The sequence below is a fragment of the Hylobates moloch genome, unplaced genomic scaffold, assembly GCF_009828535.3.
Source record: "Hylobates moloch isolate HMO894 unplaced genomic scaffold, HMol_V3 SCAFFOLD_2, whole genome shotgun sequence".
Taxonomy (NCBI): Eukaryota; Metazoa; Chordata; class Mammalia; order Primates; family Hylobatidae; genus Hylobates; species Hylobates moloch.
Window position 1 is genome coordinate 37,658,530 of NW_026652277.1, and position 19,126 is coordinate 37,677,655.

Consider the following 19,126-nt stretch of genomic DNA (forward strand, 5'->3'; position numbering starts at 1 on the left):
GATTCTGATACAGGAAATACATAGAACCATGCTGGGAAAACTGCAGACTCCGTGTTTCTCAAATTGAGGGGTGTTGGTCGAATGCTGCTTACCAGCTGATTCGTACTCAATGACCACTGCAGCAAGTGCTCAGCCAGTGCTCACTGAACATCTGCATAAAACCTCAAGCCCCACCAGACAGGCCTAAAAGAGGCAGAAAAGCACCTGATCCTGAACTCAGGTCTATTTTGCCACACTGCACAAATCTGCCACAAGGAAAACACATTGGCCAACTGTTATATTATTGTTGGCAAGCACCGAAATTTGCTCAAAACCCTTACAAATGAAACCCAGCTGCTTAAGCTCAATACCAGATGTCTTCTACAATGTGTGGCTTTGATAGATTAAATTGAGCATAAGAAAGAGATGAAATATATGAAAATCTAATTTGCAAGATGTTTGTCATTAAGTTTAACAAAAAAAGATAGAAAAAAAATTTTTTTTACCATAATAGGTTAAGTAGAGTAGATGAATAATATCATAATAGCTACTAATATGCTTATGTTATGAATAAACTGTTTGGTATATATGCATAAAATCAGCCCAAAAACGATCCCCCAGAAATTCCCCCATTGAAAGAATGTCATGTGCCTATAAAATCACATGATTTAGCACAAGGCTCTTTCTCCTTTAGACTCTTCCCCCAATTTGAACATGTTTCCACTCGGGGCACAGGAAATTAAGTAGGAAATATTTAGTGATACTGTCTGATCTCAATAAATTGTAATAATCCTATGAAAACATTATGTGTATATATATATATATATATATATATATATATATGAAACATACGTGTGTGGGTATGCATAATGCGTCTAAGAAAGTGTGTGAAGTAAAAAGGCTACTTAAGTGGCATCTACCCTTCTTCTGTTAACATGTCACAATGGAACTGTTTTGTGATTGTTGTTGTTGTTGTTTTCGGGTCACTGCACAGTTCTCAATAACTTCAGTTGAATTCAGAGGCTAAGTTAAATTCAGAAAAGCCACTCAACTATTCCCCCAAAGAGCTGGTGCACATATCCTCACTCAAATCAGCCATTATTTCATGGATAAATACAGCATGTTATTCTTACAACATTAACTTTTTTATAAAGTAGGAACAGAAAGACTTGTTTTATAATGCAATTTGAAAACGACACATATTTGAGCATATCAACTCTAACCAAGACAAATATTCAGTTGAGATTCAGCACCATAAAAAAGTGCATAATCATTAAAATTATACACAACTGCAGGCAACAAGTTTTTATTAATTTCTTCAGATTTGAAAAAACTAGTGATTTGAAATACTGATTTGAATTTTTCAGATTTGAAAAAACGTAGTTTTATTTTAGAGAGAAAATAAAGGTAAACACTTTAGCAAAGACTTAGTTTGATAATGAATATTTCTATAAATGTAATAACAGAAAGATAATTTCATGTGGCGTTTCCAAAACAAACCTTGGCTTGGATTTTCTGAAGCTCCGTGCTATTGGCCTTGGCACAGCTTGTATTGAAGGTAGACAGAAATGGCCAGAAAAAATTTTAAGATTCCCTGTTATATTAAATTGACTCACACCTGGCTATTATTTATCTCATCAGTGCAGTTTCTACATCATGGAAGTGACACAATTGATTTTTTTAAGTAGTGTAAGTCACTATTTCCTTTTATGTAAAACTCCCATTAAAACTGTGAAGACACATGACTATGGGGACATTATGCAACACTGAACACTGTACGGCAGTAAAAAACTATGAACCAAAGACAATTTTCACCAGGTACTCATGAGGTTTTTCAAAAGTGAATTTGAAATGTACACTAATTTTCCTCTGGACTCCAGAAGAAATCAGAAACATAGTTTCAGACATTAAGTTGCCAGAATCTGATTGAATGAATGATGTATAACACTAGCTTCAAACTCATGTCCTGTTCAGAAATCATAAATGCAAAATTTATGAGATGTTCTTTGTGAGACATACAGTTTGCAACTACCATTTCAATAAAGGAGTGAAACTTATATATAACAATGTCCTAGAACTAAAGTCTGTCAAGTCACTACACTACTTGTTTCATACATTATTTCTGCCACCACATTGATATCCCAAATTTCTATAGCATCTTTTTTTACAGAGTAAAAGACAGTCAGATCCACCTTCATTTACTCTTAAGATAATTCTGTAGAACCTATAGAAATACATTATCATTATTTTTGGTAGTAACATTTGCTGAATTCTGAAGTTCAAGTGAGAAATATTAAAGGGTTATTTAATTTTCAAAACATTCAGTTGATAAATAACTCACTTAGTAGCCAATATCAATTCACTACAAACAAAAGAGTCCTGGAAGTATTTATATTGCTATCATAAGTGACAAGAGTAGCCATGTTAAAGGTTTTTGATTGTCAATATAATCCAAACCCTCTTCTAGAAAAACTAGACAATAACAGACACTGTGAGCAGGTGCAGTTTTTCTAGAAAAGGGTTTGGATTACACTGGCAATCAAAAATCTTTAACATGACTAGTAGGTTACCTTTGATTATTGTAAGGGTCTGCAGCCAATCAAATTCTCCCTCCAAAGAAATTAAAAATAAAAGTGCAGCACTTTGGGAGGCCAAGGCAGGTGGATCACGAGGTCAACAGATTGAGACCATCCTGGCCAACATGGTGAAACCCCGTCTCTACTAAAAATACAACAAAAATAGTTGCGCATGGTGGCGTGTGCCTGTAGTCCCAGCGACTCGGGAGGCTGAGGCAGGAGAATCACTTGAACTCGGGAGGCAGAGGTTGCAGTGAGCCAAGATCGCACCACTGCATTCCAGCCTGGTGACAGAGTGAGACTCTGTCTCAAAAAAAAAGTGAAACATCTATCAGTTAACTCTGTAGAGCTAAGCAAAATGGTCTTGGAACATTAGGGACTGCAGCCACCATTTTGAGTCAAGCAAGAAACTCTAAGTATGTCCAGGGACATAGATTCCTCTATGTGCCAAGCCTGTGCTATGCACTCAAGACACAGCAATAAATAAAATGGACAGAGTTTGTTCTTCTGAGAAGCTTAGCTTCCAGCAGGAGAGTGACGTGTATAATGATAAATTATGATATGTACCATAAAGGAAAAATAAAACACAATGAGGGATTATATCAAGGGGGTTTCATTTAATTTAGGTTGTTAAGGAAAATTTAACTAAATGGCACTTACACAAATGCATGGATAAACAGAGTAGAAAGGCAAAGAACTTTCTAGACTGTGAAAGCAGTATATGTGAAGTACCTGAGTAAGAAAAAAGTTGGATCATTTTTGTCTTGTTTTGTTTTGTTTTGTTTGTTTTCAGTAAAAGGCCTATATGGCTGATGCTCAGTAAGCAGTGAGATGAGCTGCAAGATGAGTCAGGAGCCAGCTGATATCAGACCTTTGCAGGACACAGAAAGATCTGGATTTTATCCTAAATACAAGGAGCATCCATTAAAGAATTTTAAACAAAAAGAAAAGAAGGGAGCAGAAACACACAGCGAGAGTGGAATGTGCACAAGGCCCTCAGAGAGAGACAGACATAGACAAGGAGACGTTTCGGACCCTCCTGGCCTTCTGGGTCCCATGAGGCCTGTGTTTCCTTTAGTTTTTCTTTATGTCTCCATTAAACTTCTTTCTCTACTTAAGATTCTGTTCTTTATAACCAAAATATCAATACTATGATTTTATATAGTTAACTAATCATCAAAAGAATGTAACAGAGATAGTATCAAGCAGAGTAATCAGTTAATCTGGAAAGATATTTTCCAAGTTAAAAGAAACATGGAGAGGTCTAGAGTAAGAATAAGATGATTCTGAGTGCAAAGTCAGAAGATCATCCTTATGTATTTTACTATTCACTTTCCCAAACCAACAAATATATATTAATATACACAAAGTCTCTATTTTACAGATAACAAGTATAATAATCAAGACCAAAAGAGTCCATCTGGACCTAAAATGCAGCATAAGAAAGCTTGACAGAAAACTTAGCTGATTAAGATAATTGTTCTATAATTAGTTGTCAATATTTTCTCTTATTGGAGGATTTGTTCAAATTCCTATATGAATTCTAAAAATAGATATGCATTTGAAAAGTTGGGGGAAGAATTCATAGATTTATTCCTGGCAATTCTAAATCAATAAAAGATTTGTACAATGTTCTAAATCAATAAAATATCTGTACAATGTTATTTCAGATTCAGTTGGCTTACAGAGAAAAGAAACTAATTTGAGTTATTTTGATGTTCCAATGTTTTTTCAAAAGCCTTCATATATTTGTAATTTACAAGTTTGAATTATATTACGTACAGATATTTATACACAGATAAGACTTGCATATGGTTGCTAGCATTTTGAAAATAACTTATAAAAAAAGGTGAAACCAAATAATTTCAGTCTGTACTTGGCAATTATGTGAAATTATTATCCAATCTAATGAGCAGAACTTAAGTTGAAAACTATAGTTTAGCCATTTTCTTCCCAGGTAAATTACCAGAGATCAAATTTCTTACATCTGTGATGCTCACAACTTGCAGTTACTGCCAACTAATAGCCTGAGATTAAGAAATGCCACATAATAGCTGTAGTAGAAAACATTTTAAACACATAACCACATTTATGCATTGAACAGCTGTGTTGGTCTAACAGTTCAGATTTTCAGTATATTTTGCCATATGGTAATAAGGATCACTTTTCACTTAAAATATTACCAAAAACTGATGCCGCATAGCAATATTATCATTCTAATTGTGAAACTACCTATTCACAGCCATGTTTGCTATCCTCCTCTTACTGGATTCTCTATTTGCCCTGATTATACTACAAAAAAATGTATGACATACTTTTTTGAATTTTAAATTAGTGTCAACTAGGCCAGACGTAAATATGACAATAGCAAACCTATGGAATATGGCCTGGCAATGGAGAGGCGGTATATAAAATCCAGGTTATATAAAACTGTAGGGACCATGGAGATTTGGATCTGGTTTTGATCACTGGGTTTGAGGATTTTCCTGTATTCACAAAAGAGTGGATTTCTACTTCCTATCTCACCTGGTTTTCCTGTATCTTTATTGATGTAGAATTGCTCCTAAAATAAATGTGGCTGCCAACTTTTATTTAATCTGATTGCTTTAATAGCCTATTAGCATTATTTTATGGGGGAAAAATTGTAGACATTTTCACATGCACATTTAACAGGGAACTAAATGAAAATTTCACCATCTTAAATGTGGGAACATGAGGCCTATCCTCGTCAGGACGGGCACATTGTTGCCACAATTGTGTTAGAACAACAAATCCAGAGTCCTTTAGTTTTTAGGTCTGTCAGTCTATCATCTTTATAACTTTACTAAATTCCCTTAACAGAACTTATGAAGAATGGTAGTGAACAAAATGATGCTTTAATACTGTTTATACATTGCACGATATTCAATGTTTTAATACTGTTTACACATTGCACTATATTCATTATGACTGCCTGTGAGTCTCTACTATGTTTGGAGAATAAAGGGGCAGGGTAGTACAAGTAGCTCAATCTAAACATAATCCATTTCAAGTAGAAATTAACACTACAGATTTTGACCATTACAAGTCACATTTTCACTTTTAGGAAGGCAATTCCCCATTTCCCTAGATTTAAAAATATGTTTCTGAAGCAATCACAATATTCCAGTATTTAAAAATCTTGAAGTTCAAGACCTCTACCTAGATGTACTCATGACTCCTTTTTCAAAGCCTGTATCTCTTTCGAGTAAAACATTTAAGGTAATAGCTAGGCAGTGGTAAGATTTCGGTTGATGAGTCACCATATACATAGGCCACCCTTGCTTCTATCCCAAGTAGGAAGAGTTCTTTCCACTTATTGTGACTTTGCAGAGCTTTGTACCACTTGAGGTGGAACTCCAATATTACACATATTCCTTCATATAAATCTTTTAGGTTTCCATATATTTAATTAACAAAATATTTTTATGCACCTGTGCTCACATTCTCCAAATGCCTCAAGTTGTCATTTTGAAAGACATTTATTTTAAATATGGACGTAAGATCTCAGAATATTAATCTTGGCTTTGTCACTCACTTAAAAGTCATGAACACATCATTTATCAGTGCTTCGTATTTTCCTTTTCTGTGATCATCATTCTCACTGAAGTAGATGCAGAATTAATAATTGTAAAGCATGTTAGATGTTGTCAAAGAATATTTAACTTAATAGTCTAAGTGGCTTAATTTTGGTTAATCTCATAGTCCTTCCCTGTTTATAGCACATTCTGTATTTATCAGGGCAAAAAAAAATAAAATAAACAACATCAAGTGTACTTTATAGAAAGTTACAGAGAGTAAATCCTCAACAAAAAAAGTCAATTGGTGACAAAGCTGGGAAAATCAATTGGGATTCAACATGTTCATCACACTAAGATGACCTGTTGGATGTTCACAATCCTATCTCAATGTACATTTCTAGCTTGGTTGCCTCCTATTTTTGCATAAATTAATTATTAATAATGATACTGACAACAGCAAACTTTCAGGTAATATTATGTGCCAGACACTATTCTAAGTGCTTATGTATACTTACTCATTTAATAGTCAAATCAATAGTAAATATAATTATTATCCCTATTTTGCAGTTGTGAAAATTGAGACAACAATAATTCATTTGAGTTCATACAACTAATGAGTGGCAGAGCTAAGATTAAAAACCAGGTATTCTGGGTCCAGAATTTGTACTCTTAGCCACTATGATACTATGATATAAGATAAATTAAGTACAGGCACATCACACACACACACACACACACACGTGCCCTGCAAAGGGAGCTTTTTAAAAAGGTTTCCTACACCTACATGACCTAGAGGAAGACAAGGAATGTCTCTGGACGTCACCTTCCTCACTGGAAATAAGACATTAAGACATTATTTTATACCACAGTATGTTAAGGTACTTTCTAAGGTTAGCATTTTATGATTCAAAGATTCTGTTTGTAGCATATGGCCTCTTTGCTTTTTATTGGCATAACTCAATACTAAAGCCAAGTATTCGTGTATTCCAAAGAAAATGTTAAAAGAGAATAAAAAATGACCCTCAGGCAATGAAGAAGCAGTAGTAGCTAGAATAGAGGAATATGAATTTTATCTCACATATATCATGCTTTGAGCTTCCTGGAACATTCTTAAGACAGTTTCCCTGAAGTCTTTCTATTCTCCCTACAGGGTACCAGATTATAACAATTTTTAGAGACTAAACTAGCAAACTAGGTCGATGAAATACCTATCATTCCTTCGTATCAATACACAAAAATTAAACTTATGTATACGGTATAAGTAAAAATACATTTATATACACGGAAATTAAAAACATTTTCCGTAGGGCCAAGCCACAGAACATAGTATCTTAATAGTGTCACAGAATACTTTGAGATTATGAAAATCTGAATTCTGTAAATCCCAATCAAATGTACACACTCTTCTGATAAATAGTACAGCCAAGTTAGTTCTATAACATGCATCCACAAGTACATAAAGCTGAACTATAAATATGTTTCCATCTCATACATATTCCCTTTATCATTTGGCTTAATTTTATAAAGCCATTATTTCCTTATTTCCAACTCTGTAACTCCCTCTTTGCAATCACTACCATGGCCAGTTATATCATATTCAGTTCATTAGCTTCTTTCTCATTTGAAAATAGCTCAACTACCCTTAAAATTGCTGTTTAATTCAAAAATTTTAAATAAGCTTTAACATTTTCTATATTTTAGTCAACTTGATAAAATAATAATTCTTCTGAACAAAATTATCACAAAGCAAGCCCCTGTTCTTAAAGGAGAATAAACATTTGACATAATCACAAACTATAATTATTTCCATTGCAAAATTACAGATTTACTCAATGCATCCATATAAAAATGATGATGAACTTCAAAGAAAACTAGCTAACCTATAAAAATCTAACAGTATTCAAACTAAAATAATCAGAAAAAAAGTTTGTTAGAATTGCTATTTTCTTAAATTCTTCACATATAAACTGTCACAGTGTATTGAGAATGAATTTCCTAAAGTTCCAAGTTTAATTGCATTTAATTCTCAATTGTTAGAGAAAATAGAAATGTTAAGTCTCTTTAAAATTATTCTAACAGAGTACTCAGAAAGCCTTGCCATAACAGAGAAAGTAGTAAAATTACAGTGCAGTTGGAGGATGGGGGATGGAACTTTATAGACATTGAACTTCTGGCCTGAACTTTCCCTTCTGTGATAAAAGCCACGAAATCAGACTCTAACTCAGCCCCGTCAGCACTGTATTGGAGGGCATTGATCTTCTTACCCCTTGTGTGCATAGAGAGAAGAATGAGCAAGAAAATGTGAAGCTGCCAGTTTAGTTCTTCCAGCCAACCCATTGCAGCAGCAGAGCAGTCAATGTGCCCTGCCTGTTTAAGCCTCCTGTTTCTTGCCTTTCCGTCTTTCACTGAGACGCCTCTGCTGCCACTCTTGTCAGATCTTCTCGCAAGCCTGCCAGCAACCCTGAGACAGGACCGTGAAAGACAAGCCTGTTACAAACTGGTTCTGTCACCACAGAGACTTCAACTGATCACCTCGTGGGGAGGACAACAAAGGGCGGTGAGGACCCTGAGCCGGATTGTTTTCTTAAGAAAGGAGCCTGACCCAGCTGCCCACACAAGGGCTAGCACACGCCGGGTCTTCACTCTGCTCTGGCAACACCCACGTCCCCCAAATCTCTCGGGCAGCTATGAAGGGAATCCACAGCAAACCTCATTTAAAACGCTGCTGTCATAAAATAGTTTGTTCCTTTTACCAACATTTTTTTCTCTGCTAAGAATTTTAACTGAGAAATGTAAAAAGAAAACAAGAAATAATGTTTTTACTTAATGAAATGCCAAAAATAGTGCAACAGATCAAAGTATTGTGTTACAGCAGTTTACTCACACTACGTCAACAGATAAATAATGAAGTGAATACCCTTGAATCAAGTGCACAGATATGAAAAGTGTCACATTTAAAGGAAATCTCTAATGAATATTGCAAGTTAAGATATTTCAGTTACGACTATAGTTTTAAGAGCTGTTAACTTAACCGACTTTATTATGTAAAGAAAACCATTGCAAGTTTTTCCACTTTTTAGATTTTAACTGTAATTGTTTCTCAATGTAAATTATGAACATTTTTGTGAAGTTTCATTTGCCATGATATTGAATGAGATAAAGAAATTTTTTCAAATTTGTTTTTGTTTTACTCTGAGAACTGTTAAAAGAACACCAAGAAAGATAAATGAATTGTCAGTATATGTAGAAACTACAATGTTACCATAGACAAATACAAACAGAGGTCATAATTAAACCCCATCAGTTTGTCTGATAAAGGATTTATGAGTAGAGTAGCAAATGTATTACAATGTTTATATCTAAGATATCATCATCATATGTTTACTTGATATTTTAAAAAATCTTTTCTTGGAAAAAGAATCTCTGCTTTCTTCTCACTTTCAAAAGACATCCCTCATTTGCCCCTACTCCTGACCCCATCCTGCACCTCCCAGCACTATTCCACTAGGTACCATTCAAATCTACCCTCTAGCCTAGGAAGCCCAACAATGTTTTGTTTTGATGATTTTACACATACTACAATCAATCAACACCCTCAATTTATACTTTCCTAAGTACTTTCATGAAATTTAAGCAAAATACAGAATTTTAACCATGTAGGAAACCTTAAACTACTCTAAGCTTACTAAACTACACATTCTGCATTTCACAGAAGCCATGCATCTTACTCGTCAGAAACATGGAGGTTGGTGGTGATTAAAAATAATTGTCTTTGACTAATATTTATCTATATCCCTTTTAGTTAGGAAAAGAGATTGGTATATAGTAAAATGAGTAAGGATGATCAGGAGCAGAGGGTTATGTGGGAAAAACAGACAAAAATCAAGCAATAGAATCTGCTTTTCAAACCTTCTATGTTGGGCTCAGAGCCACATTCACAACATGGTTCCACTGCCAATTTGGAATCCAGCCTTGAGCTTTGGGGCAAGAAGTGAATAGCTGAAATGTGGGACAGCTCCCACTGCTCACATTTCCCCAATATGGGCTTCTATAAATGGCTGAAAGTTAAAGACAGAATCTCTGCTCTCTCCCCAGAATCCTAATTCAGTTCAAAAGAACTCATATCAGCAACCATTTCTGATTTTGAACTATGTGCAAGCTGAGTTGGTTCCTCAAGAAGGCTATAATACCACAGAATAAGTATATAAGAAATAATTAAGAAAAAATGTAAGACATTTTAAGATGAAGTGGCCCCAACAGAATAAACATGGAAATTCCAAGCAGATGATGGAACAGATGGGCCCAGATTGCAGGGAGAGCTGGATGCTGAAAGATGAATTGAACTTACACAGCAATACAGAAGTTGAGAGGAAAGAAATTATATGAGCAAGGCTTACAGGTAGAAATGAATTTTCAATTTGTGCAACAGCATGAGGACAATCTTACTGGAACAGACAGCTCCTATTAGTAAGTGGTTGGAAAGAAAGCTAGACAGAGTGGAACCAAATTGTGCAGGACTTTGAATATAGGTTACAGAGTTTGGAATATATGAATTGCAAAAAAAAAAAAAAAAAAAAAACACAAAACCTCTTATGCTGGGCACATTGGCTTGTACCTGTAATCCCAGCTACTCGGCAGCCTGAGGCAGGAGGATTACCTAAGGCCAGGAGTTCAATCCAGCCTGAGCAACATAGCAAGACCATGTCTCTAAAATAATTTTGTTTTAATTAGCTGGGTATGGTGGTTCACACCTGTATTCCCAATTATTGGGGAAGCTAAGATAGGAGGATTTTTTTAGGCCAGGAGTTCCAGCCTGCAGTGAGCTATGATCACACCACTGCAATCCTGCCTGGGTGACAGAGCAAGAACCCATCTCCAAAAGGACTTTCAGACTTCAGCATGTAGGATGAATCTCTGAACCTCACCTTCCAACTAGGTGAGGGAGAGTGAAAACAAGATTAAACGTGTGAGGAGAGGTTTCCACTTAGTCAAACTTTTTGCTAATACCTATTTCTTTCATTTAGCAATATTTTAAAAAATCAAGATGTATCCCTATTAATTTCCTCCATTTTAAATTTAATTATTAACATACGCTAGTGCCAACAATGAAGGGGATCTTCTATAAATGGCATATTAGGCCCCTGACTACTTGGTTCAAAAAATCTCATGAAACTTATTATGTAGATCAAAAGTCTAATTTAGTAGAACCACCCAGATTTGCCAATGATTTAACCCTCTCACCCTAATGTACATATTTTTATCTACAGTTTATATTTTAATTTCCAATATCCAATATAATTAAGCCTCTACCTGTACCAGGTCAAGAACTGGTTTCACAATTCCACAAGCAAAACACAAATAATCACATTAAAAAGTGGGCAAACAACATGAACGGACGCTTCTCAAAAGTAGACATACAAAAGGCCAAGAAACACATGAAAAGAATGCTCAACATCACTATCAGAGAAATGCAAATCAAAACCATAGAGAAATGCAAATCAAAACCACAGTGAAATACCATCGCACACCAGTCAGAAAGGCTATTACTAAAAAGTCAAAAATCCACAAATGCTGGCAAGGCTGTGGAGAAAAGGGAATGCTTATATGTTGTTTGTGGGAATATAAATTAGTTCAGCCACTATGGAAAGCAGTTTGGAGATTTCTCAAACAAGTTAAAACAGTACTACCAACTATCATTCTACCCAGTAAAGCCATTACTGGGTATATATCCAAAAGAAAATAAATCATTCTACCAAAAAGACATGGGTACTTATACGTTCATCGCAGCACTATTGACAGTAGCAAAGATATGAAATCAACCGAGGTATCCATCAGCAGTAGACTGGATAAAGAAAATATGGTACATATACACCATGGAATACTACAGTGACATAAAAAAGAATGAAACCATAGCAACACTGATGCAGCTGGAGGGCACTATCCTAAGTAGATTAACACAGGAACAGATGTATCCCTGTTACTGCGTGTTCTCACTTAAAAGTGGGAACTTAACATTAGGTACACATGGACATAAAGATGGCAACAACAGACACTGGGGCCTACTGGAGTGGGGAAGGAGACAGGCAGGCTCCTAAGGGTTGAAAAACTACTGGGTACTATGCTCACTACTGGGGTGACTGGATCAATTGTACCCCAAACCTCAGCAACACACAATATGCCCATGTAACAAACCTGCATGTGTGCCCTCTGAATCTAAAATAAAAGTTGAAATTATTTTTAAAATAAAGATTTAGTAACTAGATAACCAAGTAAATCAATGGTAGAACGGGAAAAATCTCCCTTTCAGAAGAATTCAAAAAATTTATATATTTAGATAGTCTCGCTCCATGAAGCAGAGCTTAATCAACCCCACTCTTGACTCTAAGCTGTGCTTAGTGACTTGCTTCCAAGGAGTACAGTATGAAAAGGAATGTAACTTTACACTGGAATAACTGGCAAACACTCCCTTGGGCAGGTGGTCGAGGTTAACATGACTGAAGACAAGCCATGCTGACAGCAGGTACCCCTGATATGATGAGAATGGCACTTCACCTCTATGGTCTACCTCCTCAACACCAACCACCCCAGTCTATGAGAAATACATCAGGCCAACTCCATTTCAGAAATATTCAATAAAATATCTGATCATCACTGCTTAAAACTATCAAGGAAAGTGTAAAAAAAGAGTTACAAACCAACAGAGACTAAGATGACATGATGACTAAGTGCAAAGTGGTTTTCTAGATGGGATCCTTGAACAGAAAAAATGGCATTATGGAAAGGGAGAGAGGAAACAAATCTGAATAAAGTTTGGAATTTAGTTGCTGGTAATATACCATTGTTCCTTTCTTAGCTGTGACACATACACAGCCCCAAAGTAAGGTCAAATGTTAATAGCAGGGGAAACTGGGTGAAGGGTATATGAGGACTCTATATTACCTTTGGAAATTTTCTAAATCAATTATAAAATTAAAAGTTTATTTTAAAAAATTGGTTTCATAGCAGTTAAACATTCACTCCCAAATCTCCTAACTACAGAGTTGACTGCAGAGAAGGAACCAATGTGCCAAAACAAACGGTTATACACCTGCTTGTGCAGCTTTCATCACAGGTTCACTTAACTGCTCCAATAGATTCTATTTCAATTACATCTTTACCTACAAGAAGAAATACCAGAAAGGAGAATAACAATGGTTTATGTCTGAGGCATTCTTCTTCTACTGAGATAGCCAACTTAATTTTGCAAGTTAATTTATATACCAAATGAGTCTTCAAAGAAAGCTCTGAGAAAAGATTAAAAGAAAGGTCTCCATTTGAAAATGTACACCTGACAGAAGGGCAGAGGAAGGAAAAAGGAGCACTATGGAGGGTACTACTAATATGAGTAGGACATGTCATCACTGTATGTCATTTGCAGAATTCTTACTAATGACATTCACACATTCTAGATTTACGGAGTCTTTGCTGCACAGTAGAAAGGGCCTACTTGTGCTACGTGTATGATCTGGGGCAGATTATTTAAACTCTCTGTTTGCTCATTACCTGTTAAATTGTTATATGGACTAAATAAATGAAGGAATATAGACTACTGAATACAGAGCCCAGAATACAGGAAAATATCAGAAAATGTCAGTAATTTCCTGACAACTCTCACTAATCTCTCTCCTGCCTCCCATATGAAAAGCTTTGCTAATAAAAATAATGTTCTTTAATATAATAGGCTACAAGGTAACATTTGTCAAGTTGTTCCTGTCACAAACAGTGTGATCACTAAAACAAGGATACAAAACATCTCTTAAGTCCAGATTTTAAAAATTCAATTAAAGCCGGACAGTGGTTTATACTTGGCTATAGTCCCAGCTATTAGGGAGGGTGAGGCAAGAGGGCTGCTTGAGCCCAGGGGTTCGAGACTAGCCTGGGCAATACAGCAAGACCTCACCTCAAAAAAAAAAAAAAGTCAAATTATACCTGAAAAACTAAATATTTATTCGAATCAATTCATTTTTATTTAATTCATTAAATATTCATGCATTTGAAGTAGAAGTATACTGAAGAATTTTAAATTGAGACTACCTTGCTACCAATTTCAGTTTGTGATTCATTTTCACACAGAAACTCCCCAAATCTCCTGATTTTATGTTTATATACAGTTTTTATCTAAAAAACATTCACTATTTGCTATATTTGGGGGGGAGGGATTGTGTCTACCGAATGGATGTGAGAACATTAAAAAGAGACAGCACCTGCCTTCAGGACAAAGCTTATCCTCTAGTGAGTGAAGACAAACATACAATCCAATAATGACAATGCAGTACAGTAACTGCCCGCTATGCTGAGGAAACATGGAAAAAACAGTGAATAAACAAAGATTAATTCTGCCTGAGGGTGAGGGTTGGACTTGCGTGGGGGAGGCATTTGAACTGGGTCTTCAAAGATAAGTAGGAATTCACTGGGTGAAGGGAAGGCAAAGGAATCCTAAGCAAAGAGAACAGGCAGTACAGTACATTTATGAGTAAGAAAAAGAGTAGGGCTTGCAGAGAACACGAGAAGCTCGATATGCCTAGAGAGCAGGGGAATTAGGCTGGAAAAGTAGACTGGGGAGGTTAGGAAGAGCCTTGTAGCCCATAATTAGAAGTTTTGATTTTATCCTACACACATGGGAAGCAATGTCTTCATTTCTGGAGGTAAGCGCAGGTTACTTTCCATTGTGCAAACTGACAGCTACTACTTCTTGCAGCTGATTATATTTCAAGGGAAACTAATAAAGTTTTGGAGATAAGATGAAAAATATTTTCCTTTGTATCTAAGAAAACATAATAATGTATTTGTTATTCTTAATAAGAACAATAAGGTGAGTGTTATTTTCTTTATCATGTGAACATCCCTGCTAATACTGTTTGGAATAAAATTTACTTTTTAATTAAACTTCTGTTCCAACACACAGGCACATTAATAACCACAGTTATTTCCTTCTTCCAATTGGAAGCCATAGCCTTTTAGGTCCTACCAAGAGCTTTGCACTAAAATGTTTTTCAAACTTTCATACATGTTGTACCAAAAACAAAAGTGCCCTCAGAACTGCACTGGTAATTGGTTTTATTATTCTGGCTTTTAACTAAACACTTACATACTATCATAAAAAACTACTCCACTATGAGAAAAAAAAAAATTAACAATAGAGCCCACAGTACAAAAACTTTTTTCCTGACTTTGGAGTTTATAAAGACCACAACTTCAGCCCTCTTTCAGGCTGCCTCCTGCCTCCCCACCCCGTTCTAATTTGCAGCATTCCACATCACTAGTCATTAACAACCCAAAGCTCCCTTCAGCTGCAGAGTGAAAGACCATCACATTATTGCAAATAAACAATCCCTTTCTCCCTTGAACGAGTGACACATTATTCTGAGCACGTCTTCTCTCTGCTTTCATTGCTCTGCCAAGGTCCTCCATGAGTGGGAAGGGGTAAAAAGAGAGAAAAAATATCCCACAACTTGTCTAAAGCATGTAGAGGATGATTTGTGTTCTTACTTACGGGATATGACTGTCACTGTTGATCTGCTTTCAGGCCTAGATTACATGTGATAAGGGCTGACCTTCTTTAAGTATTCACACATTATGCACTCATGGAGAGCAGGCAGGACACAAAAGTCCTTCAGATGTTCTGGACATCAATCAAGTGCACAGCATGGAGCCTGCCAAACTTTTCTTCCATTTACTCAGGGAGAGGAAGGGGGAGTCCAAGACAGACTTAATAAAGTTTAAAGCTATGCCACAATATATTTGGGGAGACCATTGTTATTAAAAGGGTGCTGTTTCAAAAAATTCTCTATAGTTACCACTGGCAACAAAAACAATTCGCATACAAATATAAAGAGACAACCAGATTTCATTCCAGCTTTAAAATTTCAAAACTTTTGTTATAAACCAGGTCTCAATGGCTTTAGCAGATTGCTATTTTCTTTCCTGAAGACATTTTATTAAGTACATATTTCAAAAATCAAAAATATAAATTTTCTTTTATAACAATCATACTCAAAACATATTTTAAGTCATTTATAAAATAGAGGACATACATTTGTTATAAAACAGAGCATAGCTAAATAAATTGAAGACAAGTCAACAACACAAACCATTTTTCACCTAATACAAATACTGTCGTTACTAGCAAGAGCCCCAATATTATAGTGTAGATATGACGATATCTTCTGATACAGGCTTCTAATGTTTGTCTTTTATTGTTGCCCCTCCCCACAGCTCATTCCAGGAATTTGAGGTAGCTTTTGAAAAAGAGCTAACTCTTTTTCAAAGAGCTTTTGAAAAAGAACCCAAACTGTGTTCTCGTAAAATACTGCAACACTCCATACTTGGAGGGCATCATTTCAGCATCAGCACAATCAAATCCATCAGACAAAGATGCTTCATGGAATTTGATGATAGAATGATACCTTAAATCTACTACAATATCGTTTACCTAGAGATCACAAAATTCTTTTTAAAAGCTAATGTCATGTTATGAATATAATAATTATATGCATGGCCTGTGCACAAAATAAGAAGATTAGACACAAAGGTTTACAAAACAATTCATGAGACAATAAGGCCATGAACATTAAAAGAGTAGGAAGAGAATTCAAGGTAACTTACATGATTAAACTACCAAAGAAAATTAACTTAGTAAATTTGCTAATTAAAACAACAACAACAACAACAAACCCTCCAGATTGCCTCTATATATGCATTATTCTCGCATGGATCTTTAGTTTATTATTTGGTTTTAGTGGTATGCTACTAAAAGACCATGAGGTCAGACTTGCACCCTAGTAACAGGGAACTAGGTGATAGATAAACTGTGAGGTAATTCTTTATGTTAATCACTACAGAGTAAACCATCACCTGGAAAATATGACTATCTCAGGCAAGAAACTGAACCGGAATGAGAGGAAGATGTCTTGGCAGGAGATGGAAAGCAAGAAACCCAGGCAAGACTAGTGTAGTTATCTCCAAATAGAACATAGAATGATGACAGCTAGGATCATGATGACAACAATAATGATCATGATACATACTGTTTGGCCATCTTTTACTGTTTGTGAGGCACTATTTGTGTACTTAACATACAGGTTTAAGCATCCCTTATTTAAAATGCTTGGGGCCAGAACTGCTTTGGATTTCAAAGATTTTTGCATTTTGGAATTTTTACATAAACATAAGATATCTTGGGGATGGGACCCAAGGGTAAACATGAAATTCATTTATGTTTTATATGCACCCTATAGACACAGTCTGAAGGTAATTTTATACAATATTTTTAACATTTTTTTGCATGAAACGAAGTTTGTATACATCAAGCCATAAGAGAACAAAGGTGTCACTGTGTCAGCGACTCTTACAGACAGTCTGTGTTTGTTTGGCATTACCATTATTTCTGACTCTCAATTTGTACAATATCAATAAGCAATCATTTTCTCCCACTTATTCACACGTAAGTACCTAACAGTAAAAATTATGACATACCATTAATACAATAAAAATGTGTCAGGTGTAGAATTTTCCACTTATGGTATTAGGTGGGTGCTCAAAAAGTTTTGGATTGGCCGGGCATGGTGGCTCACGCCTGTAATCCCAGCACTTTGGGAGGCTGAGGCGGGCGGATCACGAGGTCAGGAGATCGAGACCATCCTGGCTAACACAGTGAAACCCCGTCTCTACTAAAAATACAAAAAACTAGCCAGGCATGGTGGCCGGCGCCTATTGTCCCAGCTACTCAAGAGGCTGAGGCAGTAGAATGGCATGAAGCTCCGGGAGGCGGAGCTTGCAGTGAGCTGAGATCGCACCACTGCACTACAGCCTGGGCGACAGAGCAAGACTCCATCTCAAAAAAAAAAAAAAGTTCTGGATTTTGGAGCATTTCCGATTTTAGATTAGGGATGCTCACTCTGATTATTTCATTTAATCCTCACTGCCACCCTGTGCGGGAGGAAATATCATTCCCAATGTAGATAAGAATACTGTGTATGCCTAAGATATAAGCCCTGAGAACTGGTTAAGAATTCATTGGATCAGACACCAATACTTCACTAGGTAGGGACCCAGGTATTTTTGTTCTAGAAGAAATATCTGGGGCCAAAAAAAAAAGTCCATTCAGTGGATGGAGGACTCCAAGAATCTGGGAGGCTGGTAAGATTCACTCAGCAAACATGACTACCAGAAATTCTGAGGGCTAGAGCAAAAAAGGAGGGTCAGATATTCTAAATTCCAAATCTGTAGATTTAGAGGAGGTGACAATAAACACTGTGTCATGCAACAGCAGTGCCTTCGGAGGTCAGGAGTTTCCAACCCATGGCGGGGTGGAACTCTCCTCTAAAGCGTGTAAAGTGTTTATTATAAAAAACCATTATAGACCACGTGTGGTGGCTCACACCTGTAATTCCAGCACTTTGAGAGGCCGAAGTAGGAGGATCGCTTGAGCCCGGAAGTTCGAGACCAACCTGGGCAACATAGGAAGACCACATCTCTACTAAAAACAAAAAAAAATTAGCCAGGTGTGGTGGTGCACAACTGTATTCCTATTTACTCAGGAGGCTGAGGTGGGAAGATCACTTGGGCCCAGGAAGTTGAGGCTGCAGGGAGCCATGATCGTGCCAATGTACATCAAATACATATATTGTCATTAACATAAAGCGGTATTTCATATACATTCTTTATAACTTTCTCAAAGACCCTTCTAATCAGCTAAGGAGAGTGAGGTGCCATGGAATTGAGGAAAGGGTTTTTTCTTCCTTGCATAGGCCTGTACTTTAGGAGGTACAGTGAGGCAGCACTGCAGGCTTAGAAGGCACACAAGTGGATGAATAAAGTTACTAGAGCCATGTAATGTAGTCCTTCACTCACTGGAAGAGTCTGAGTTTGTTTTAACAAAACAAGCTGTTTTCTTCACACCAGGAGAACTTTCTGGAAGATTTCATTTGTCCCACTTATAAGGAACTACTTATAAAGGGTTTGTGTTTGATATTTAGATAACAACAGCTACAC

The 19,126-nt window shown here is 36.2% G+C and overlaps 1 protein-coding gene across 10 annotated transcripts in view; it reads right to left on the reverse strand.

Annotated features, from left to right (window-relative positions):
- The window catches only part of BMPR1B (bone morphogenetic protein receptor type 1B), a 403,893-nt gene that overhangs the window by 98,051 nt on the left and 286,716 nt on the right, over positions 1-19,126 (reverse strand). Inside the window, exon 1 of one of the 10 annotated variants that reach the window (XM_032137171.2) lies at positions 8,359-8,454. The exons of 8 other annotated variants lie outside the window; for them this stretch is intronic. In XM_032137171.2, coding sequence (XP_031993062.1) covers positions 8,359-8,431 — 73 coding nt within the window. In that variant the 5' untranslated portion in view covers positions 8,432-8,454. Of the gene's footprint in view, positions 1-8,358; positions 8,455-19,126 lie in introns of those variants that run through there. One more of the 10 variants, XM_058432803.1, reaches the window with a different exon arrangement.